At 34.5% G+C, this 23,875-nt stretch overlaps 2 protein-coding genes and 1 pseudogene across 5 annotated transcripts; 1 reads left to right on the forward strand and 2 right to left on the reverse strand.

Annotated features, from left to right (window-relative positions):
• The first annotated feature begins 953 nt into the window (after positions 1-953).
• Positions 954-1,841, forward strand: LOC146921801 (glutathione S-transferase T2-like). Its single transcript, XM_085711385.1, has one exon. The coding sequence runs from the start codon at positions 954-956 to the stop codon at positions 1,839-1,841; it is 888 nt and encodes a 295-aa protein (XP_085567511.1).
• A 4,256-nt stretch (positions 1,842-6,097) lies between these two features.
• LOC146921802 (mediator of RNA polymerase II transcription subunit 18-like) lies at positions 6,098-13,342 on the reverse strand. Of its 3 annotated transcripts, XR_015012239.1 has the most exons (8): positions 13,146-13,314; positions 11,209-11,304; positions 10,301-10,350; positions 8,290-8,389; positions 7,570-7,627; positions 7,126-7,482; positions 6,453-6,623; positions 6,098-6,343 (listed from the first exon to the last, which is right to left on the reverse strand). XR_015012239.1 is itself a non-coding variant. In XM_085715086.1 (7 exons), the coding sequence occupies exons 2-6, from the start codon at positions 10,334-10,336 to the stop codon at positions 6,521-6,523; spliced, it is 654 nt and encodes a 217-aa protein (XP_085571212.1). In that variant the 5' UTR covers positions 10,337-10,350; positions 13,146-13,316; the 3' UTR covers positions 6,179-6,343; positions 6,503-6,520. The 3 variants fall into 3 exon arrangements, 1 of the variants encoding a protein (XP_085571212.1); XR_015012238.1 differs by lacking the exon at positions 11,209-11,304 and having other exon boundaries at positions 13,146-13,342; XM_085715086.1 differs by lacking the exon at positions 11,209-11,304 and having other exon boundaries at positions 6,179-6,343; positions 6,503-6,623; positions 13,146-13,316.
• A 7,572-nt stretch (positions 13,343-20,914) lies between these two features.
• LOC146921803 (aspartic proteinase CDR1 pseudogene) lies at positions 20,915-22,386 on the reverse strand (annotated as a pseudogene). Its single transcript, XR_015012240.1, has one exon. The product of XR_015012240.1 is annotated as an aspartic proteinase CDR1 pseudogene (transcript).
• Positions 22,387-23,875: the final 1,489 nt, after the last annotated feature.

The following is a 23,875-nucleotide window of genomic DNA, read 5'->3' on the forward strand; positions in this document are numbered from 1 at the left end:
ATTATTTGCAATGAAATAATTGAGTCCAAATTATTAAGAAGATAAAAATCCAAGCAGCCAATCAACGCAAGCCACGTGGCATTATCTTTACCCCTTCCCTTTCTCTCACCGCGTGCCTCTGCTTCTCACCCTCCCTGTCGGCGCGTGACGTGCACGCGCCAGTTTCAGCCATTCCCGCTCGGCCACGTGGCAGTTCGCACAGTATTTCAACTTACTGAATTTTTTCATCCTCTCTTTCCTCTGCATAATATTCAATAGGGCATTGCAATGGTTTCAATAGGTTGAATTGTTTTTCAACAAGCCCATTGTAAGTGGTCTAAGTTGAAATACTGTGCGAACTGCCACGTGGCCGAGCGGGAATGGCTGAAACTGGCGCGTGCACGTCACGCGCCGACAGGGAGGGTGAGAAGCAGAGGCACGCGGTGAGAGAAAGGGAAGGGGTAAAGATAATGCCACGTGGCTTGCGTTGATTGGCTGCTTGGATTTTTATCTTCTTAATAATTTGGACTCAATTATTTCATTGCAAATAAATTTTTTTTTTTTTTTTTTTACCAAAATTCGTGATTTTTTTTTCTCTATAAATAGAGACTTGGATCATTTCATTTGGACACAGAAAAAAAATCGAGTTTTTCACTCTCTTAATCTCATTATTAGTCTTTCTTTTAAAGTTTTAGTCTTTGATTAGTGAAATGGATCCCAATAACAATCAATTCAACACCCAAAATTCTTCTGATTACCCATTTAGCTACCAAAATCCCAACAATTATCAACACCCAAATCAATTTCTCAACCAACATCCTCAAAACCCAAATCAATTTCCCAACCAATATCCTCAAAACCCAAATCAATTTCTCAACCAAAATCCTCAAAACATGCCTAATTTTGGTTTTGCCTCAAATTTCAATCACTCATCCTCTGTTCCAAACAACTTTCATCCATATTCTAGATCTATGATGGGATATCCATCTCAAACACCCCCATTTAATGGTTATATGTCGATGATGAATGAAAATTTTCAGAGTGTTGGAGAAATGACAAGAGACAATGAAGTCACTCCAGAGGATACAACTCCTAAGAGCAAAAAAAACCCCCAACCATCATGGAAAACTGAACAAAATTTGGTGTTAATTAGTGGGTGGATAAAATATGGAACATCCAGTGTTGTCGGGAGAAACCAGACAAGTGAATCATATTGGGGTAAAATTACTGAGTATTGTAATGAGCATTGCTCATTCGATTCTCCACGCGATGTCATTGCATGCCGAAACCGTTTTAATTATATGAGCAAATTAATAAATAAATGGGTTGGTGCTTATGATACCGCTAAGCGTCAGCAAGCAAGCGGTTGGTCGGAAGATGATGTTTTGGCAAAAGCCCAGGAAATATATGCATGTGGGAAGAATGGTAAATTTACTTTAAAGGAAGAATGGCGCGCTCTTCGTGATCAACCACGTTATGGCAGTCAAGTAGGAGGCAGTCAAGTGGGAGGAAATGTTGGCTCAGGTAGTAGTGGATCTAAGAGATCTCACGAGGACTCTGTAGGATCTAGTGCTCGTCCAATGGGAAGGGAGGCAGCTAAAAAAAAAGGAAAAAAGAAAAGCAATGACGCTGGCTTGAAGGAGGTGGAAGACGAGTGGGTTCAATTCAAAGAAATGAAGGTGCAAGAGATGGAACAATTTAAAGAGTACACCGAAAAAATGGAAAAGTACACTGCAGTGCAACAGGAGAAAAACAGATTGAAGAAAATGGACTTGTACATGAAGTTAAGTTCTCAAGAGCATCTCGATGACAGGAAAAAAAAAATGTTGGAAAACTTGGAGCGTGAGCTGTTTGGAAATTAATTTCACTAATATTTGTTTGTATTCGGTCAAAATTGTCAGTGTTGTCTAGTCCCCAATGTTTACTTTAAATAATTGTCAGTGTTGTCTAGTCCCCAATGTTTACTTTAAATAATTGTCAGTGTTCTTTAGTCCTCAATGTTGCTTTAAATAATTGTCGGTGTTGTTTAGTCCTCAATGTTGCTTTAAATAATTGTCAGTGTTGCTTTAAATAATTTGTCCCGTGACTTTACTATGCTTTACTATGCTTTTACTATGCTTTAAATAATTTGTCCCGTGACTTTACTATGCTTTACTATGCGTTTACTATGCTTTAAATAATTTGTCCCGTGGTATTCATAGCCCATGGTATTCATAGCCCATGGTATTCCTAGCCCATGGTATTCGTAGCCCATGGTATTGCTTCAACTATTTTCTTATATATAGGGACTTGAATAACATTCATATCTACTTCCAAACCTATTTGCCACTTCAATATTGTTTAAACTATTTCCTTTCTCAAATTACATTCATATCCACTTCCAAACACTATCAATGGATCCTTTTGGTTTTGATATGAAAGCCTACTTCCAAAAACGTGATGCTGAAGACACTTATATGGTCAACCGATTTATTCAGCGTCGAAAAAAACTAGAGGAAGGTAGTGGATCCGGTAGTGGATCTGGTAGAAGAAAATATTTAAATAGAGATCATGCAGCAGCTAACCAAAGACTCATTGACGACTACTTTGCCAATGAGCCTACATATGACGATGCAATGTTTCGTCGTCGGTTTCGGATGCAAAAACATGTTTTCCTTCGAATCGTTGGAGACCTTTCAAGTAGTGACAACTACTTCACCCAACGAGTTGATGCCACCAACAAAGAAGGTATATCACCCTTAGCAAAATGTACCACAGCGATGCGAATGTTAGCATATGGTGTGGCAGCAGATGCGGTCGATGAATACATCAAAATAGGAGGTACTACAGCATTGGAGTGCTTACGTAGATTCTGTAAAGGAATCATACGATTGTATGAGGATGTGTACTTGAGAGCACCAACCCAAGATGACCTTCAAAGAATACTCCATGTTAGTGAAATGCGGGGGTTCCCAGGGATGATCGGGAGTATTGACTGCATGCACTGGGAGTGGAAAAATTGTCCTAAAGCATGGGAAGGTCAATTTACTAGGGGGGATAAGGGAACCACCACAGTTATTCTTGAAGCAGTTGCATCTCATGATCTATGGATCTGACATGCCTTTTTTGGATGTCCAGGAACGTTGAACGATATCAACGTTCTAGACCGATCACCGGTGTTTGATGATGTGGAACAGGGAAAGACTCCAAGGGTGAATTTCTTTGTGAATCAACGTCCCTATAATATAACATACTATCTAGCTGATGGTATCTACCCTTCTTATCCAACTTTCGTCAAATCAATTAGACTTCCTCAAAGTGAACCCGATAAGTTATTTGCAAAACAACAGGAGAGCTGTCGAAAGGACATCGAACGTGCTTTTGGAGTGCTTCAAGCTCGATTTAAAATCATCCGTGAACCAGCTCGCTTGTGGGACATAGCCGATTTGGGTATCATCATGAGGACATGCATCATATTACATAATATGATTGTTGAAGATGAAAGAGATACATATGCTCAACGTTGGACCGATTTTGAGCAATCTGAGGGAAGTGAATCTAGTACACCGCAACCATACTCGACCGAGGTGTTACCCACCTTTGCAAATCATGTGCGTGCTAGATCCGAGTTGCGTGATCCAAATGTTCATCACGAATTGCAAGCAGATCTCGTGAAGCACATATGGACAAAGTTTGGAATGTTTCGTGATTGAAGATGATTTGTATCAGACTAAATAAATTAGTTGTGTTTTGTGTGCTTGTTTGTTGTCTTGCATTTTAAGCTATTTGTGTGTCGCGTGCTTAGTTTGTTGTATTGCATTTTAAGTTAAGAAAAAAAATATTTCAATAAATATTGTTTTTAAAAAAAATTAATTGTATTATTTTAATTTAATTTAAATCGATAATTATAATTTTATGTAATTATAAAAACAAAAATTAAATAAGAATAAGAAATAAAAAGTGGTGGGGTAGGGTGTTGAATGTTTACCATTGGAGTGGTAAAAATTGAATGGGTGTTGAATTAAGAGAGAGAAAATGATGTGGAGTGTTGGGAATTGAAAAAGTGGGTGTTGAAGGGTATTGAATTATTTTTCCCATTGTATATGGTCTTACCTAGTTTTTTCATAACCAAAGAATTTCATTAAAAGTATATAAAGGGGTACTCCTTACATCAAGAATCACGAGAAGTACCGACAATTGCTTGCATGCCACCAGGTCAGATTACCAATCAGAAAATTATCAACAATTTGATTAACAATACGCTAATAGGACTTGGCGGTGCAACTTATTGCACGCTTGCCTTCTATTCAAATGTAAATAATCTAAGACATACTCTAATATTAACAATAAACTATCCCCAAGATAGCATTTTAAATCGATTAAGGGTTGCACTACAGTCCTCACCCCCATAAAAAAAAAAAAAAAAGATCATGATGCATAAAATATAAGATAGTGGACAACACTTCTATGGAAAACACCAACACCTCCAAACCACCCTTCAATACAGGCTCAAATATTATAGCAAAAAGTGTTGCACAGTGATGTTGCCAAAAAGAAGGTTTTGCTAGTAAACCGCTCTTCTATGGTCACTAACAATGATTGTGTATTCAGAAATTAGGGTGTGATCATGCATTAAAATATGGTATTCCTACCATTTACCATCGCCCACTACTATACGGATGTTCTCATCAAACCACCTCCCTACACCCTCTCCCAACCCCTCACGAATACTACACACCGAGCGCCACCAAGAAGAACAATGCTTCCCCCCTCCTTCAACCACCCCCCTTCCTCACCATAACGAGCTTTCAAGACTCTGTACCACAACCCCTCCTTATCAATCGTCATCCTCCAACACCATTTTTCCAACAAAGCAATATTAAAAGCTCCCACCCGCCTAACCCCCAAACCACCATCCTCCTTAGGAGTACAAATCAACTCCCACTTTATCCAAGCAATTTTCCAAATGTCCTCACCCCCACCCCAATTTTTTATTTTTTTTAAAATAGATTCAATAGAAGAAATTATACCTGCAGGGGCTTTGAAAAAGGAAATAAAGTAAACTGGAATGGAGGACAGGACAGACTTCAGAAGAACCAGACGGCCGCCAAAAGAAAGGAACTTATTGTTCCACGACGACAAGCGCGAGACGATGTGATCGATAACAGGTTTCCAAAAGCAAAATTTCCTAGAATCACCACCAATAGGCAAACCCAAATAAACAAACGGTATAGTTCCTCTACGACGGTTCATTACCATAGCAGCTTCCGACAACCAGGAGTCAGAGGGTTGACTTTTTCTCTTGTCAAAAATGCCCTCAATTTTTAATACAAATAACAATATTTAAAAAAAATGTAACGAACACGATATATATGTGTGTGTGTATATATATGTCTGGTTTTTTTACTTTATCATTTAAAAAGTGAAACAAACTAGATGGGTATATTTATACTTACTTTTTCATTACTCTTAAACATTTTTTTCTATAATAAAGATTGTTTTTGGTGTCATTAAAAAAAATAGATTATACATTTTTGTTATATTGATGGTGTCATTGAAATAGATAATCATGGTTAATTTGGTTTGTTATAACTTGGAAGTAACAAACATTTATATTTTTAGTTTTAATCAAAATCAAAATTTCATTAAAAAAAAAAAAAACAACGTTCATAATTTTCAAATACTATCGCAAGGAAAAGAGCGGAAAGACCCGTCTTTTCGCTAGTAATTTATAATTAATTTGAGTATTGAAAACAAGACGTAGTTATCAAATTGATAGCTAATTTGTACAAAAGATTCATGTGTGATGATTCTTCCTTAGCTCTTTTAGTTCCTATCTTGAAATTATAAATTAACTAACAAGGGGGCTGTCTTGTGGTAAAACAAAACCACAAATCTAGCTGGTGATGATTTAGAGTTCGAGGCTTCATTTTAGAGTGAGAAAGAGAGAAAAAATAAACAAATTTATGTATTTAGTATTTTAATCATTAAATTATGTCTCTCTTTCTTTATGTGAAATGGACCATCAAGTACTTGTGAAGATTCAAACTCGAAAATTTAACATAATAGCTCATGAGGTTGATTCACTGTTTTTCTCATACAGCTGATAAGCAAAGATGGCACATCAAATCAGCCACAATTGTAACAAATTAAACAAATACATTCTATATAACGTTCAATGTAACAGTGTTGTGATACTACAAAATAACAAAGTTACAACTACAGCAACATTTCCCAATCATAATGCATTAACAACAAAATATACACGCCCAAAGCCAGTCATTCTAATACTAGAAGTTAGTGTGAAACAGCTAAGAGATCAAGAATTGCTATGCAATGACTGGTCGTACAAATTATATCTTGTTTTGCCTACGAGCATATGAACCTGGAGAGGATAATTAGACAAATTAGTTGGATAACATTGGGCAAAGAAATTTTGTACTGAAATATAATGATTTAATTTTTATACTAATAGTTTTATTTTACGAGTTTACCTAGGTAAAACGAGTTGAGGTAAACTCTCGAGTTGTAAAACATTGCATACATTAACATTACTGGACCACTACAGAGGTGTACCGCCACCATCAGACATGAGAGAAGCAGCAGCAGCTGCAGCAGTAGGAACCACACCAGTTGAAACGCCTGGTTTGGACAGATGGAGAAGCCTGAGAAATTAAAACCAAAGAGTTGTATGTGTTAGTGATGAAATTCAATATGAAGGAACAAACCAAAAACTTGATATGCCACTAAAGACTTGAAAAGTGTGGCCAGTCCGCATAAAATATAACCGGTAACCAGTTCTAACAAAACGAATGAACCATCAACATGATCCTCAAGAATTATCGTTCTTTCTTCATGTTAGTCCCAAGAGTATATATAATAATAATTATAATAATAAATAGTCTCGAAAGTATGTCAAATCCTTCATTTTAGTCCCTAAATTATATGAAAATTCATCATGTTAGTTCGTAACATCTTGATAGAAGGGAAAAGTTGACGGATTTCATACATATATGAACTACTTATTACATTTTTATACTTTAGGACTAAGTTGGAGAGAGAGTGATAGTTTTAGGATCTAAATTGATGGTTCTTCTCAAGGTGAGTAAATAATTAGCAGTAAGGATCGAGAAATGTACAATTGACAAGAGAGTATAAGATTCTTACGGAGCAAGGTATTCACAAAAGGATTGCACGGCAGCAGCAACTTCAGCATAGTTTTCATCAGCAGCAGGCGCTGTTACTTCAACCATCTGTATGCCAGGTGTTACTGGCACGGCCTCGTCAGTCGCGTGCAGCTTCAGCATTTTATTGACTGATGAAACCCTCACAGTGATCTGTGCCCCCCTGTTGAACTTGAAGGAAAACCCCACCCTCAACAGCTCATGGTCTAACTTGTACCCTAGTGTATAGAACATACGAAGCACATTCTTGCTCACTTTGCTTTCCACCATTGTCCTAACCAGAACTGAAATTTGGTCAGCACCAGCACCCCTCATTGCACCACCTACATGTCTAACAGTCCTGAAAAAGTCATCAAGTACACATTAAATGCTTATATGGATATAGAAAAAGTTTCAACGAGTGATCAACCTGAAGTGTGTTGATTACCATGAGGGTTCAGTTTGCTCCAGATCACATAAAAGTCGAACCTCTGAGGATACTGGGCCTATTATGAAAGGGAATAAAATTATGATCAATTTGACAAAAGGCCTGAGTACGAGATACTGATGAAAACTGGAAATATACATTTTGCTGAAGAAAACTAGACAAAGACATAGGGAATTATTGAAGATTTAAAACTCTATCTAGGAAAGACGCTATAAAGAATAAACCTACATATTGGAAAACCATAAATTTCTTCCATGTCATACCACAGAAAGAGTAAACAAGTAACCCTGACATGCAAAACTGTGAAAGTAATCAAATCAGTTTCTCTATCAGAAAGCCAAACCGGTTATGAAATATAATTGTTTTCTCTTTTTTCAATCTAGTTCTCTCACAAGCACTCTCAGGAACTTGCTTTCTTTAAGAATTTGGGTTGGGCTAACTCAACCCTTACAAAAACAGGCTTGTATGGTGATCTACCACTTAAAAAAAATACATTTTCAGACTTGATCTCATCTCAGACATGTAGTGCAACTAAGGCCCTTATTGTAGTGACATTTTTTTCTCTTCTTCGTAATGTGAGTTATTTTTCTTTATTTATCTCAAAAGAAAAATCCTATTTTTTTTTCTATATTAAATTACTTCCATATAAAAAATAATGATCAACAAAATGTTGTTGGCAAGTGGCCACAGCCTAATGACATATTTGAAGAAAATACTAACCTAGATGTGGACCATTCTTGAGGCATAATTCATGGATTCTCAATCGTTCTCGCTGAACACCGCATAGCCCTTGAAGAAGAATCTCAAGAGCCTCGACGTGCTGTAAAAGAAAACAAAATATCAACCGTCAAAGCTGTCTTGAATACAGTCCTTCACTCTTGGGTGTTTCCTCAACATGCTGATGAAATGTAACATTAATACTTCTTAATGATGTTAAAGCAGGATTCATGGTTATATTGAGCAAGAGAAAGATTGATTTATTCTCTATATTCAATAAAAAGTGTAACCTACTGTGCTCCAATAAGTGCAACAGAAAATTAGTAGATGCAACTGCGAGCGATAGTAGCCATGAGACAGAAACTATTTTACTAGCAGAAGTTCCAAATAAAAAAAATAATTATAGGATAATATATCATCATATTCATACATACTGAGGCTACTCTACACAGCAGCAAGCAACAGTGTGAAAAAACATTAAACACTTTCAAATCAGAGAAGATCAAGTTATTTATCAAATAAAGGCAACAACCAACTATGATCCATTCAAAGGGAAAAACACATATAGTACAACAAGGAGAAAGATGACTTGAACACAAGGTGTACCTACATATGTTTTTATAAAGATCCCAAACAAAATAATTTAGAAATGGCTAGTTTGGAAAGGTAACATTTGAATCCTTGGTAAGAAAAATTGAACATTTGTGTATGTTAAGTATATCTTCTAATATTTGAAGATTGTATTTTAATTCGACGCGTTACATTTGAATATTTGAATGAAATGATTGAATATCTTGTGGCAAGGAAATTTTAAAATACCGCCTTCTGATTTTATAATTGTTGCTATAGCTTAAAGGTCATTTTTTGCATACCACATTATGATATTTGGATAATTGAATACTTGGTTCAATGCGAAGCCTCCCAATACTAGATGCGAGCTTCAAATAAGTTGAAACTTTTAATTTTTAAATGATCAACCTTCCATTAGAAAAAGATGATAAAAATACTATAACTTTGTCCACGTGGCAACCTGAAATTTAGTCAATCTCACAACAGCATACCAATAACCTCTACCATAGAGTTATGTACTGGATCCAACAGCAAACCAATAACCTCTAAATCTCACTTAATGGTTTGACCTATAATTTTATTTGGTTCTCTGCAAGGATCAAGGATACCACTTGCAGAGGTACACACGTCATTCCTGAATACCTCAATCAATCAAAACTTAGCCACACACTGGCCTTCCATGTTTCATACAATGTTTGTGGGATGATTAACATATATTTTACTGTTTCATTCGTGACACCCCATTTTTTTAAATGAGAAACAAAATCCACTTCGTAGGCAAGCAAAGCAAATCAAACTTTGAAGATGCATATTACAAATTGGGACATTAGCCATGCAACATGATTTTATAGGGTCCTTTGGTATGGCACTTTAAATAATAATTATCAAAACAAATTTCAAAAAATGGTTCTGTTTTTTATTTCAGAAGCGAATTTCAATATTAGAGAGACCGACACCCCCAGTGTCGGGAGAACACAAACAACAAACCATAAAGAAAAGTGACTTAAATCATGTGAAACTAGTCAGGTAGCTACTCAACATTTGGCCGTAGTTCCTAAAGCATTTGAATTACTAGAACCTTAAAACTACGTTTCATGGGTAGAATTCAAATAAACATTATCAGCATTGCAAAAAGACTGACTAAACTGAGATATTATAGCTGTAATATGAAGAATGATGTAAGATAAGTACAATAATTAGAGGTAAAGGAAGACCAAAGAAATCAATAGGTCAACCCATTAAAAGTTATTTAGAAGTAAACAATCTATCTTTGAACTGAGCATATGATAGAGAATTACAGAATCTTCTGATCAGTGTAACCAACACAAGCAGAATCCAAAAATTCTAATAGCAGGAGCCAAGTCAAATATTCCATAACAACTCCTATATTAAATAATAGCATTAAAAATAATTGAAACTTCAAAGAAGATACAAACTCACTCACCTGTGTCTCTATAATTCCCTGAACCATGCATTCCATATCTCCTACTTCCACTACATTAGACAATAGATATTTTGGAATTAATTACATCAGATAATTTCAAATTTACAATTGCAACAGAACAAACCATTATTTATTTAACCAAATCAGAAATCAAGCTACTTAATTCTCACTCCAAATTTGAACATCATTAATACTTGCCATTAAAATCAAAACTTAATCATTTTCTTAATAACTGTGTAAAACTCAAATGGGACAACTAATATGAGACGAGGGAGAATTACATTTTCATGAGTATTAATATTAATCCTTTTTCTTGATCCGAATTGAAAATACAGTTCGGCCATACCAAAGTGGTTACAACATTGCTTAATTATTGTGTTGGATGTGAAGGGATGGATTTAGTTCCACACTGCTTAGATATATGGCCTGTGAAGTGTTTCTAAAGTTTAGGTAACCATCACCTTATAAGCCAGTTGTGTAAGGATGAGTTAGGCCCAATGTAAAAATCTGAGACTTTTACTATTATAAATGTAACAACAGCAACACTAAAGACAGACTGCCATTGTCGCCTCTTTTTCTTCTACGAGTCTATTTCTTCACTTCTATCGTTCCCCTTCTTATTCTTCTTCGAACACATCATCTTACAAGAGCAAAATTATGGTGCAAGATGACCAGGCTGCGACGGCGACAGAGGGAGGCAGGGCTTTTGATTGTCACGAGCAAAAGCCAATATAGGCTATAGCAGCTCTGTTTGGTTTTAGTCGTAAAAAGTGGATTGTGTTCCAGGAATGGGGTAAAACATGCAAACTGAGACATGATGAATGCAGCTGCGACAGACGCTACACCGCGTGTGTTATCCTATTCACATGAATATAACAAAATTAAATAAGCTATCATTCATCTTTTACATTTTCCATATCTGTAGGATCACCAGTGCCTCCCACGTTGAGTTTAATTGACAAAACACCATCTCATTGTCACTTTGTGATAGGAACCAAAGGATCCTACAATCAACCAACCAAACACAACACAAGCAAGATGAATAAAACAGATACGGGAAAAAGGGTGGTTTTATTGATACTGTAAAATATATGTGAAGTCTGTGTAAACTCTGTGTGTGTCTATAATGAGATCACACACCTTGTATTTATAATGGCTTTACAATAAATACATTGAATGCTTATTTAGTAAGCACTAGCCTAGGAAGTTGAATACTCTAGGAGTTATACAATCAATCTAGGAAGTTGTACAATTAAAGGAATATAAAGATTCATTATTTTAACAGATACGAATGAAAATAGTGAAATAGTAGAAGAGTTTCTCCAACTACTCCCAAAGCAAAGCTCCGACACAACTCAGAGATGAATCTTACTTTGGCCCTAAACAAAAAACTTATTCCGTCATACTATAGAACTCCTAAGAATTCCCTGTTATATACACGTAAAGAGAACATTCTAGTAGCTAACTAAGCCAAACGAGCCTCTTATTATTTAATCCTAATGGGCCACTTACTAATAATCTACTTAATTAACTACCTACTAATTACTTAAAACACCCCTTCATACTAGGTCCTAACACTTTGTCAGTAGCTACCTTATCACAGATTTACGGGATGATTCTTGATAATAGGTAGCAAGTCCTTATCCATTAAAACCCAAGGGGTTCCTTCCTTGGACATCAAGGTATAGGAACATGAGTGGCTTCTCTTACTCCACAAATTTTTATCCACAACTGGACTTATGATTGAATTTTATAGGCACGGACTGAATCCCTCACGATATTTTTTGCTCTTATTTTGTTTTTTTGGTATGAAACGGGTATCCTCTGCGCAGAACTGCAGAGAAAAATCCCCCGAGTCGGGTAGGACCGCAATGGGTAGCAAAGCACTCCCTCTAGGCTTTGTTTGGATTGATGGAATATGATGGAGTGAAATGAAGTGGTATAGAGCCATGCTCCATTGTTCGGATTTGTTAAAAATGAATGGAATGACATGGAACGCGATGGAATCCATTCCATCCCATACCACAATTTCCTTCTATTTTTCATTTCCCGCAATTTGGGGTGTATGTAATGGAACATTTTAACTGAACAATTACTCTTTTATCCCTATTTTTATTTCATCAGTGAAACAATTTTCCATTCCTTTTCTATTTCTCAATTGCTTGTATTCCTCTTGTTGCTTTCGATGTTCACACACGTGCTTTGTTCTCGCTTCCTGATTCTTAAAACTTAGTGCATCACATCATCAGCCAAACAACGAAATATTTGTTCTGTTCCGTTGTAAAATACCCAAACAGTGGAATGTAGTTTTTGTTCTGTTCTACTCCATATTCTACTCCGTTATGTTCTGTTCCATCAATCCAAACAGAGCCCTAGAAATTTAACGCTAATGCATTCTCAAGAGTTGAATTCGAACCCAGGACCTCTAGTTAAGAAACATTGTGACGATTATCGTTGCATTCGATTATCCATACTTCCCTACTTACCTAATTTACTAGAAGCTACCAAGATATTTGGCAAATATTTGATTTTAATGACTACAGTGACTGCAAAAAATTCATACAGAGTGGATCAAAATTTGAGAAATTAAAACAATAAATTACAAATGCAACGAATAAAACATAAAATTCACTGATTAAAAGCTCAAATTAGTTCCTCTGTGCTTTTACAAATTGAGCCATATACGACACACCTACCAAAATAACACAATTTCATTCATAAAACTCCTCGAAGAAAGAAAAGGGGAAATTAGGTCTTGAATTCTACCTATGAATTTGATTGAAATGAAAAATAAAAAAAATGGGGTAATAATTTTACACAATGAACAAATTTAAGGAATACGAACCTGAATGTAGTGAAGCTCAAAAGATGAACGGGGAGTTTCGGTGCGGCGGATAGCGAGGATGTCTGACACAAGATGAGTTGGAAAATGTTCGATGACAGTGAGGGAGCTCGTTCCGAAGGTTCAGTGACTCGTTTGATCTGAAGATTGAGAAAGAGAGAGAAAGGTTGATCTGAATGTTTTTTTTTTTTTGAAAGAAGTAGGTTTTATACATCTTTTAATAAATAAAAGAGCTTAAGTTGTTGGTTAAAAAAAAAAAAAAGTTAAAGTTAATTCACTAAAAAAATGAGGGAAAAGTTTTTATTTTATTTTTAAAAAAAAAGAGGGAAAGTTAAAAATATTAAAAAGTTTTTGTTTTTTAGATTTATTGACTAAAAGGATTTTTTTTGACAAATAAAAAAAATGATTAATTAAATATTTATTATTTTACAAAATTAATTAAACAAATTAGTAATGACTTGTATAATATATTTAGCCAAATAAATGTCGTCACATTATTAGTGATAATACCACAACAACAAAATTGCTTTCAAAATGGGGTGGGCGACCAAAACTTAAAAAAAAAAAACTAGGATTGAGGGACCAAAAATTTGCTTTTTAAAATAGGGAGATCAAAACTTCATTTTTATTTTTTTTTTTTGAAAAAATGGAGACTAAAAAAGCATTTAAGACATAAATATTACACATACATTTCAATCAACAAAAACCTTACCGTTTAGGTCATCCTATAGCCGATGTTTTAAAACCTAGATCGACCGGTTGGACCAGAAACCGAAGAGGAGGGAGGGTCAGTCAGCTCAAATGGTCGAATATGCAATGTTTATTCTTCTTTGGAGAGACACTTTAATGTTTCTTAGGTCTCTTAAAAAATTTGGGAGATAATTCTCGTAAAACTTTTTTAAAATTTTAACACCTTCTATAAAGCATTTTTCAGTCAAAAGGGATATTTAGGGGGCATAAACATAAGACTATAACTTTTTCCACCCTATGAGGTTATCACGCGCCCTATTTTATTTCCAAAAATTCCCGTTGGATTTTAAAATCCGAAAACCAGTTTAGATTTTAAAGTCTGAACCCTTGCGATATATATAAGCAACATCAACAACTCCCCCCATTCTGCAGATTCACTTTCTCTCTCTCCCTTAGCCCAAAACCCGAACTCCACAAATTGGTCCAATCTTGGAGTTTTTTTGCTCAAAATCATCACATTCGAAGCTTTATCAAACATCAGAGTGAAAGTTAGGTCTCATTCCCTCTGCATGGAAGTCTTTGTGTTCAATTTTTTTCCTGAGAATTGAATGTGCCCGGATTATAAAATCTAAACTGGATTTTTCCAATTCGGATTTTATAATCCGAAGTGTACCAGGAGGCAGATTGTTTTGACTGTCTTGTGTATTTCTGTTGATTGTTTGTAACCATTTTATGCATGTTACAGGTTTGGAACCTGTTGAGCGCACCAGGGGTGACAAAACAACAATGTATGGTTCTGTTAAGAGAGAGCGTGTGGAGAGCAGGTTAACGGAGGGTATAGTGCCCATGCATGGAAAGGGAAGGGCACGTCGTGTTGATGGCGAGGGATCATCTCATGTGGAGGAGCCAGAGTACGAGCCCCAAGTGGAGAAAGAGGTGCAGGTGGAGGGTGATGTTGAGGCTTAGAAGGTGGGTGATGATGAGCAGCAGCAACAACGTGTGCCAGAGCCAGAGCCAGATGAGCTTGATGACTATCTTGGTGGCCACACGACTTGACTGTGCTGACGAAGTACCGTGTTCATGTGGCCAGGATGGCGGCTCATGGAATGGTAAGACATTACACATATTATTGTGAAACTTTGATGATTGCAAACTATTGTTAATTCTATTTGCAGCAATGGATTTCAAATGTCTTTTCAAACGACATTAACCATATCAGGAAACATTTCAACGTCTTGATTTGATAGCTTCTGAATAACTCTTAATGCGCTGAAACTTTTCTAACGTCTCTAAAATTCTTGCTTATATAAGGAGTTGAAGACTTGAAGAAAAAAACTACGACTCTGGTATTTTTAACAAGTGCCCTTACTTTATCAAAATTCATAGCGCATAAACACTTTAGAATTTCTTACTAAGTTCATATCTTAGAAATTCTAAGTCTTAAGAGTATGACTCTATTTTGTACTCCCTCCATTCCTTTTTAAGTGTCTTTTTAGGGTGAATTTTTCATCCATATTTAACTGTCGTTTTGGTATTTTAAGGGTATGATTTCTCAATGATACCCTTTGTCAATTATTCTTATATTTTTCAATAAAACTAATTAATGATGTATATTTGGAAAAAGTTTGTATTTTTTTAAACAAAGATTGTTTGTTTTGTTTTAAAACAAAATTTGTTTCTTATTATCTTCAAATTTAAACAAAATTTTGTTACCTATGATAATAGTTCCATGAAGAGTTAAAATTCTATAAATAACATAAGTAGTACTTGTTAAAAATTTCAAGAGATATGCACAATATTTAGAAAATTGAAAATTGTTTTTTATGAGAGAAAGATAAAGCGCACAAAAAAATAGGAATTTTTGGAGAAAGAGAGTAGTAACTAACAATTGTTTGTTACATATTAAATTTATTTGAAAGATAAAGTGTGTGCAAAAAAATAGGAAATTATTAGTGGATTAAAATGAGGGTATAATAGGAAAAAAGTGTGCAAAAATACACTTTGCTATTTTTGTGATAAAATTCTAAAATGACACTTAAAAAGGAACGGAGGGAGTAATTGATTACACCTTTGATTGTAAATCAATTGTAAAACCAAATAATCTTTTATTTGATTAAGTTAGATTGTAGAAGTATCTTTCAATTGTGATTGAGCATTTGAAAGCCTCTTGCTTGTGTGCTTGAACAGTTGGAAGTATCTTGCTTATAGCGAAAATCCCTTGGAAGAGCAAAGGGACTAGACTACTCTTGGTTTGTGGGACGAACCGGTATATTTGCTTCGTGTCTGCTCTCTCTCTCTCTCTCACTCTCTCTCTCTCTCTCTCTCTCTCTCTCTCTCTCTCTCTCTCTCTATATATATATTATCTATCTACATATCTATCCTACCTACCTACCTACCCTATCTATCTATCTATCTATCTATCTATCTATCTATCTATCTATCTATCTATCTATCTATCTATCTATCTTTGTGTACGTGTTTAATCCGCTACATAACCAAAATTCTGACTCAGACTCTGAACATAACTTCATCTGACTCAAACTCTGATTAGTGAACACTTAGAAAATGTTTGAAAAAGCCAACACAATTCATCCCCTCTTCTTGTGTTTTTCTTAGCTTCAAAGAGGTTAGAGTAATAGTTCGTTTTTGTGGTTCTGGTGTATCCATGTTTGTGTGGTTTCCTTCCTTATTCTCGCGACTTACCATATTACGAAAATACCCCTGTTTGGATAATATAATATGAAACACTTTGTGTATTATAACATTCGAAGTGTGCATATTTTCAATTTTAGACCTCTCCTCTGGGATTGTAGCTCATATATTAGAGAAATTCAATTCAGATTATATAATCCAAAGGCGGGAAAAATTTCAGAGTATACAATCCAAAACCCCCCTATATATAGGCTTGAATGTGACCTTACAGAAGTTCACCATCTTTTTCACCCACCAAAACACCCATTTCTGGCATAAACTGAATGCAAAGGTAATGTGACGATAAAACATTCCTAATTTGTTTTTTATGCGTTTTCCTTTGATTTACGTCAACCAATATGTACTACCGGCTTTCAGATTGTATAATATGAAAATATGAACAACATAGTTTTGATTATATAATCTCAAACCTGCTATTACAAAAACTATTCAGTTTTCCTCACTATGATTTTGAATTGTTTATGTTATGAATGCTCCCATTGATTCTCCCTTTACTTTGGCACCTCGCATTGCACCCCCAATTGTGTTGCAAACCGCTTAACCTCAAGTTTCGGATATTCTCGACGATGCCAAAGTCTTGGTTCCTCCATTTCTAGTTGAGAATCCTTCCGGCGATGTCAAAATGGAGGTTGCACCTCTAGTTAAAAACCTTCCGACAATGTTAAATCCAACGCTTCCCCCACATGTAGTTGAGATTCCTTCCGATATAGTCTATAGAGAGACAACTTGGGGCGGTCCAAATACCACGTTGGAGTATATATTATCAAAGAGAAATGCTAACTTGTGCTCTTAAGGCACAAATTAAAAAGTTAAAATAATATTTTTTTTAAACTTGGTGTTTTCAATGTTGTAAAGTTTAATGATTTATATTTTCAATATAAAGTTTATTTATCATTTCCTTTTTTACTCCTTAACTTGTACGCTAATAACACAAGTTAGCATCATGCATTATTTTATCATTTTACCGTACTTTAATTAATACTACATCCTTCCCAAAATATAAGCAAAAATAAGTCATAAGTTGATGTATTTGGTATAAATTTTGAACCAAATACATTAACTTTTGTTGACCAATTCTTACCTATATTTTAGGATAACAACTAGTATTAATATAGGGAGTATTAATATTTGAGAGTGAAGGTTTGAAGTTAAGGAAAAGAGTGCGATGATGGAGAGAGTGAAGAACGCTATACTAGGCTAAATTAACCAATACATGAGCGCCGACATCTAATCACTTGTTCTTTCTGATCACTCCATTGTTTTCAATACGCATCACGTTTTCAATGGTGGAGGGTTAGGTTGATTTGCTTCCCTATTTTTATTGATGGTATGTTCCTTGATTAATCACCTCAGCCACTTGCGTACACTTTGTGGATTATTACTTCGGTGGGATTATTAATTTGGTTGCTTGATTGTGCAATCATTCCAAGAGGTAACGGTGGTCTCGGTGGATTTTGTTTAAGGGCTACAGAAATTACATTGGCTGCCATGGGCCGGTCACTATCGTGATCATGCATGGCACCTTCAAATCCTTCATCCATTGTGCCAACAAACAATAAGTCTTCTGCTCTTTTAAATTGTTTATTGTTCGGTTGGATTTTGTAGATAGAGACTGCTTAGAACAATATTCACTTTTGGAGACGGAAACTGAGATGGAGACTATTGAGAACAACAATAGCTAAGGAGTTTGAAAGTGTTATTCCATTAGATTATGTTAGTGAATTGAAAGAAAAAAAAGTAGGGATGTACGTGGTTTCCGACCAAACGAACCCACAAACGTTGGTTTGGGTAATTGAATAAATTTGGTTTTCATTTGAAGACTGTTTTCTCCGTCTATAAGTTTCTCTCGCGCACTATGTAAAAACCCCATAAAATCTCTAAAATCATAAGGACATGAGAATCCGAATAGGACGCGAGAAAATCATAAGATGAGAAAATCATAACGACATGAGAATCCGAATAGGACGCGAGAAAATCATAAGATGAGAAAAATAATGACCTCATTTTAATAACTCCATCTCTCTTGAGTTTGATTACAATTTCAATATTTCAAACTCACCCAACCCAACCCAGCCAAACAATAGAGATTTAATAATTCTTTTTATCCTCTAACAATACTATAAAAATATCCTAATTTTATTCTCTTTTCTTATTTCCCAAATTTTTATTTCCTCGTGATCTTACATGCCACATCCGCATATTTGTAAATGTCCTCATTCTTTAAAGGTTAATTTTTTTATCTCAACTAGTTTAGAGACCCGGCGTTGCCCGGGTTAGATATTAAATAAGTTTTATAAGTTTGTGTGCACGAATTCACGTGTCAGTATATTAGATTGAATTTATTTAAATTTGTAATTATAATAATATCATAAAAATAAATATAATTGATGAGATGAATGTCCAATGCAAGAATAAAAAGTGTAACAAAATCAATAATGAATTAGTCCAAGTGGTAAGAGTTTTGGGTCCCTTTAAACATGTGGTCATGGGTTTGTTTCGTGCCCGTTGTGTATGAGAGAGAAAAATCGATTGAAAGGGAAGAAAGTGGCTGAAATATATATATATATATATATATATATATATATATATATATATATATATATATCAAAGTATGAGAAATAATAAAATTGGTGTTTAGCAAACCTGAAGAAAGAAAAATGTTAGATGAAAAGAAGGTTTGGGGATTCTGCTTGTGCTCAAAATATGTAAATATGTGATTAACGAAAATTTATTTATTTATAGTTAACATTTGCATTAGAATATGCTGTTAAAAGATAACATAATAACTAATCGAACATTTTTTTTATTAAAAAAAAATCGAACCTTTTTTTCCTCAAACATAAAAATTAATTGAATGATATAGTGCTAAAAGATTAGTAATAAATAAGCTTCGCTTCTTTTCCTAAATACAAATAAACAAATTGGAGTCTTTTAATCATAAAATAAGATCGTATATGTAAACTTTGTTGAAAGTATTATGTGTAGTTTGTTGAGATATTTCTGCTACATAAAATATTAGAAATTCAATAAAAATTTAAAGAAAATATTGAATGAATAAAATCAAAATGTTGTTGAGATATTTATGTTAAATAAAATATTGGTTTTTTAAAAATAGAAAAAATAATAAAAATATTGAGAATGAATGTGGAAGTGACATGTGGCATAAAAAACCTTACTTTATATATATACTATTGATATATATATATATATATATATATATATATATATATATATATATATATATATACTATTGATATTGATTGATTGATTGATGTGTAGTTTGTGGAGATATTTCTGTTACATAAAATATTAGAAATTCAATAAAAATAAAAAAATAAATACTGAGTGCATAAGATCAAAAGTTTGTTGAGATATTAAAGTTAAATAAAATATTGGTTTTCAAAAATACAAAAAATAATAAAAATATTGAGAATGAATGTCGAAGTGACATATGGCATAAAAAACCCTACTTTATATATATATATATATATATATATATATATATATATATATATATATATATATACACACACTATTGATGCACTTGCTAATTTGTAGTTGCATATTCATAAATTTAATACTACCCTATTCTTCGATATTCTTATATATTTGATGCTAAAAATTAGTCTAACCATAGTTTATAGAAAAAAAAAATACGGTTAGGTAATTTTTTGGAAAGCATACGATAGCCCACATTTATGCTAACTCAATACTATTACGGGGTGATTCTTCCATCAGACTCAAACCAGGGTTCATACTTGGCTTGCTCTCTTATTTTGGCCAAACCTGACACTTGTACAGCCTTACGAATATGATTTCTATATCATATTTTTAAGTGTTTAACAGGTGAGCTAAAACTTATGGTTATGTATCTTTATATTTAATTACTCTAATAATGTAGATTTAGATGTCCAAAAAAGTCTATTTGTGAAAAATTATAAAAAAAGGAAAGACAATTTTTTTTTTAAAATTCGGTATCCAGTCCAAGAACCGACTAATCTGAGGAAACAAATTCCACCGGCCATTTCCGAGGGCCATTTAAAGCCAAAAAGACAAAATATTACTATTACTTAATAGTTTTTTTTATTCTTCTTGGAAAATTCGAAAATTTATTAAGTTCCTAGGGTTACTACAGTGCTTTGCCAAATTTGAAAATTGTCATGCATGATAGGATTATTTTACTTCATATTTGCCCCTAGTTAAATTTCAGCCAACTCTGACACTAGTTAAGCATGATCTAAATTGATTACGAGGGGTACAGTGCTTGCTAATCCAGTGGAGATTGCACGTGTGAACTGAGAGTTGCATATAGTTCCTAATCGCTTAGAAGTAAATTTTTGAATTAAAAAGATATATGTACAACTCGAAAGAAAGGGAATAGCATGGTTGTAAAGCACAACTTATGCTATTTTATTTGATATTTATATTGGTCTTTATTATTATTAGAATTCAAAGAGTTCAGCGAACAAACTCTAATTTCATTACACCTTGGTACAATCACTAGGCTTAAACGACACAATATTTTGTTGAAGATCATAACCAACCAACAAATTTAGTTGTGCCAAGTTTCCAAAGATGGGACCAGTTTGAGATGATGTAAAAGCTAAGCAAACCACACCATCAGCAACATGAGCAAAGGTACTAATTGGGTTCAACTTAATATCTGCACCTTTAAAATGTGCAGTGATTATAGGAAAATCATATTGATCTGATGTGATACTATAACAAAGGTTCAATAGTTGATTAGGATCATCAACACGATCTAGTTTCACCAATTGCGCCACCGCCGATTCTAAATTAGTATAAACATGAGACGGTAAAAGAGTCAATGTTGTACCTGAATCAAGTATGATGTTACCCTCCTCGCTGTCATCTAACCCTCCAAATTCTATTCTTTTGTTTCCAACACTAAATGCTTCTAATGTCAAATAGTAGAAAACTTGAGAGTCTTTTTTCACAAAAGGAGTTGACACAACACCGTCACCAGAAACCATAGCGGCATCTCCAAAATTGAGTTTGCTCGTCTTGTTCGAGTCAACCATCAACGGCAACAAACAGTAAGAAAATTTACCACCAATTGAAGATTCCAATTGTGTTGTAAGAGACATAGGTCCAATTCCAAGACCAACTATACCGGAAGTTGCCCCTTGAAACATCCCTGTATTATTGTGTCCACATCCGATAACGGTTTTAGGAAATGAAACAGAATGACCGGTGGTGGAATCCAATGTAAGAGTCTCAACACTAAGTTCTCCATGTGAATATGATTGATCACTAAAGTTAATAGTATATTCACAAGAGTTCTGTTCATTACAAGAGGTATATCTCACAGATTGACATAAGTTAGAAGAGCAAGGAATATTTTTGTAACTTGATGATTTTGAAGGATTAAATATAGGAGTGGTTTGCTTGTAGCATTGTTCACAAGGCTTACATTGAAGCCAAATAATGTCACTACCTGTATCAACAACACCATATACATTAAAAGGAGGTGTACCGACCGAATAAGTCATCAAATACTCACCTCCATTGACATATACAGTGGATTCAGGTGTATTAGAGAGGGAATCTTGAAATAAATGATTGGCACGATTGATGGACCGACGTGCAGCATTGACAACATGCTGGAATTTGTTTTGTGCAGGTTTGTATAGTGGTGATTCTGAAGAATCGCGGTGGATGAGTTCAAAACTTAAACTATTGCGTAGAGAATGAGAAAAAGAAATAATGAAACAAAGGGAAAAGAAAAGAAGGGTAATAAAGGGACGAGTATTCATTTTACCTGTCGTGAGGTTAGTGAAATATTGTTACAACTTTGATGTTGTTTAGTGCCTTCTTAATAACTCTGTGAGTTATAGTGTTGTTGGGATTGACAAAAATATTTATGCAACCCCTAATAAATGTCCCTTAAAATACTTTTGGGGACATATTAGAGTGTTACTGTATTACTCACTCCGTTTCACAATACTTGTCCATTTTGGAGAATAATTTTGTTTCACTTTATTTGTCACTTTCAAGTTTCAATGCAACATTTATTATTGGTTTATCAATAATACCCTTACCTATTTATTGTAGAGAGAGAGAAATAATAGAATGAAATAATAAATGAGTAAACACAAAGAATTTCATCAAAAATAACAACATTTATTTGATTCCTTGGTATGTGTAATTTCTTCAAAATGGACAAGTATGCTGGAACAAAATGTGTTTAACAATGAACCTTAAAGAGTTTTGATGATAACAAGGTATTAAAAATTGTAAATTGGACTAGCTAATATTTGTTCAAGTATACAGGACCATAATTAAAAAGTTACATCATCATTGGTTCTGAATGAGCAAATAAAGAGCAAAGGAAACAACAAAATTTGAAGCTTGGACGCTCCTGAAGGCAACTTGCTACTGAAGAGAAAAAGCGCTCCTGAAGTTAAGTCGCTTCTGAAGTAAGAACAGTGCTCCTGAAGAATAGTGCTCCTGAAGACAAGAGGTCCAGAAGTCATATCATCAGAAGCTGCATCATCAGAAGCCATTTCACCAGAAGCTGAATATCAACTGGATTTGCAAAGATTCAAGAATTGAAGAATTATCACTGCAAAAGCTGTCTATTGGATTCGAAAACACAACAAAGGATTAGTGGAATTTTGCAACGGTCATTTCAAAGGTGTTTGAAGGCATGTGCTTGCAATTTGGACGAAAGCGTTGACATTTGTACAAATTGTACAACCACGTTCTCCACTACTCTGTTTTGTGTCCACGCTACAAGACAAGAAAACAGCTCCAGAATACGGCTTCACCTGCATAGATGTTCCTTTGGATAAAGAATGGATTTCAAATTAGTTCTTCATAGGACAACAACCAAATCAGGCAAAAGATCAAAGGTGAAAGATCAAGCTTCAACAACGACTCTTTGGTGTGCTGGCAATTTCACAACGTCTCTTTCACACCTCTATATAAAGGAGTGAAGACCTAGAGATTTGGCAATGTTGAACGACAGACTCTCAATATTTTTACAAGTGCCAAACCTCTGCTGAAATTGTTCTGCATTCACTTAGAATTTCTGTGTCTCAAAGTCATATCTTAGAAATTCTTAAGTCCATTGAGTCTGTATCTGATTTGTATTGTGAGCACCTCTGATTGTATATCAAGTGTTCAACCTTAAACAATTTTATGTGTAATTTTGTTTAGTTAGGAAGTCTCTTGATTGTGTTCTTGAGCAAAGGAAGTCTCTAGCTTGTGTGCTTGAGCAAAGGAAGTCTCTAGCTTGTGTGCTTGAGCAAAGGAAGTCTCTTGCTTGTGTGCTTGAGCAATTGTAATCAGATATTACTCTTAGTGAA

Source organism: Medicago sativa, chromosome 5 (genome assembly GCF_051527215.1).
Source record: "Medicago sativa cultivar Bolivia chromosome 5, Bolivia_mono, whole genome shotgun sequence".
NCBI lineage: Eukaryota > Viridiplantae > Streptophyta > Magnoliopsida > Fabales > Fabaceae > Medicago > Medicago sativa.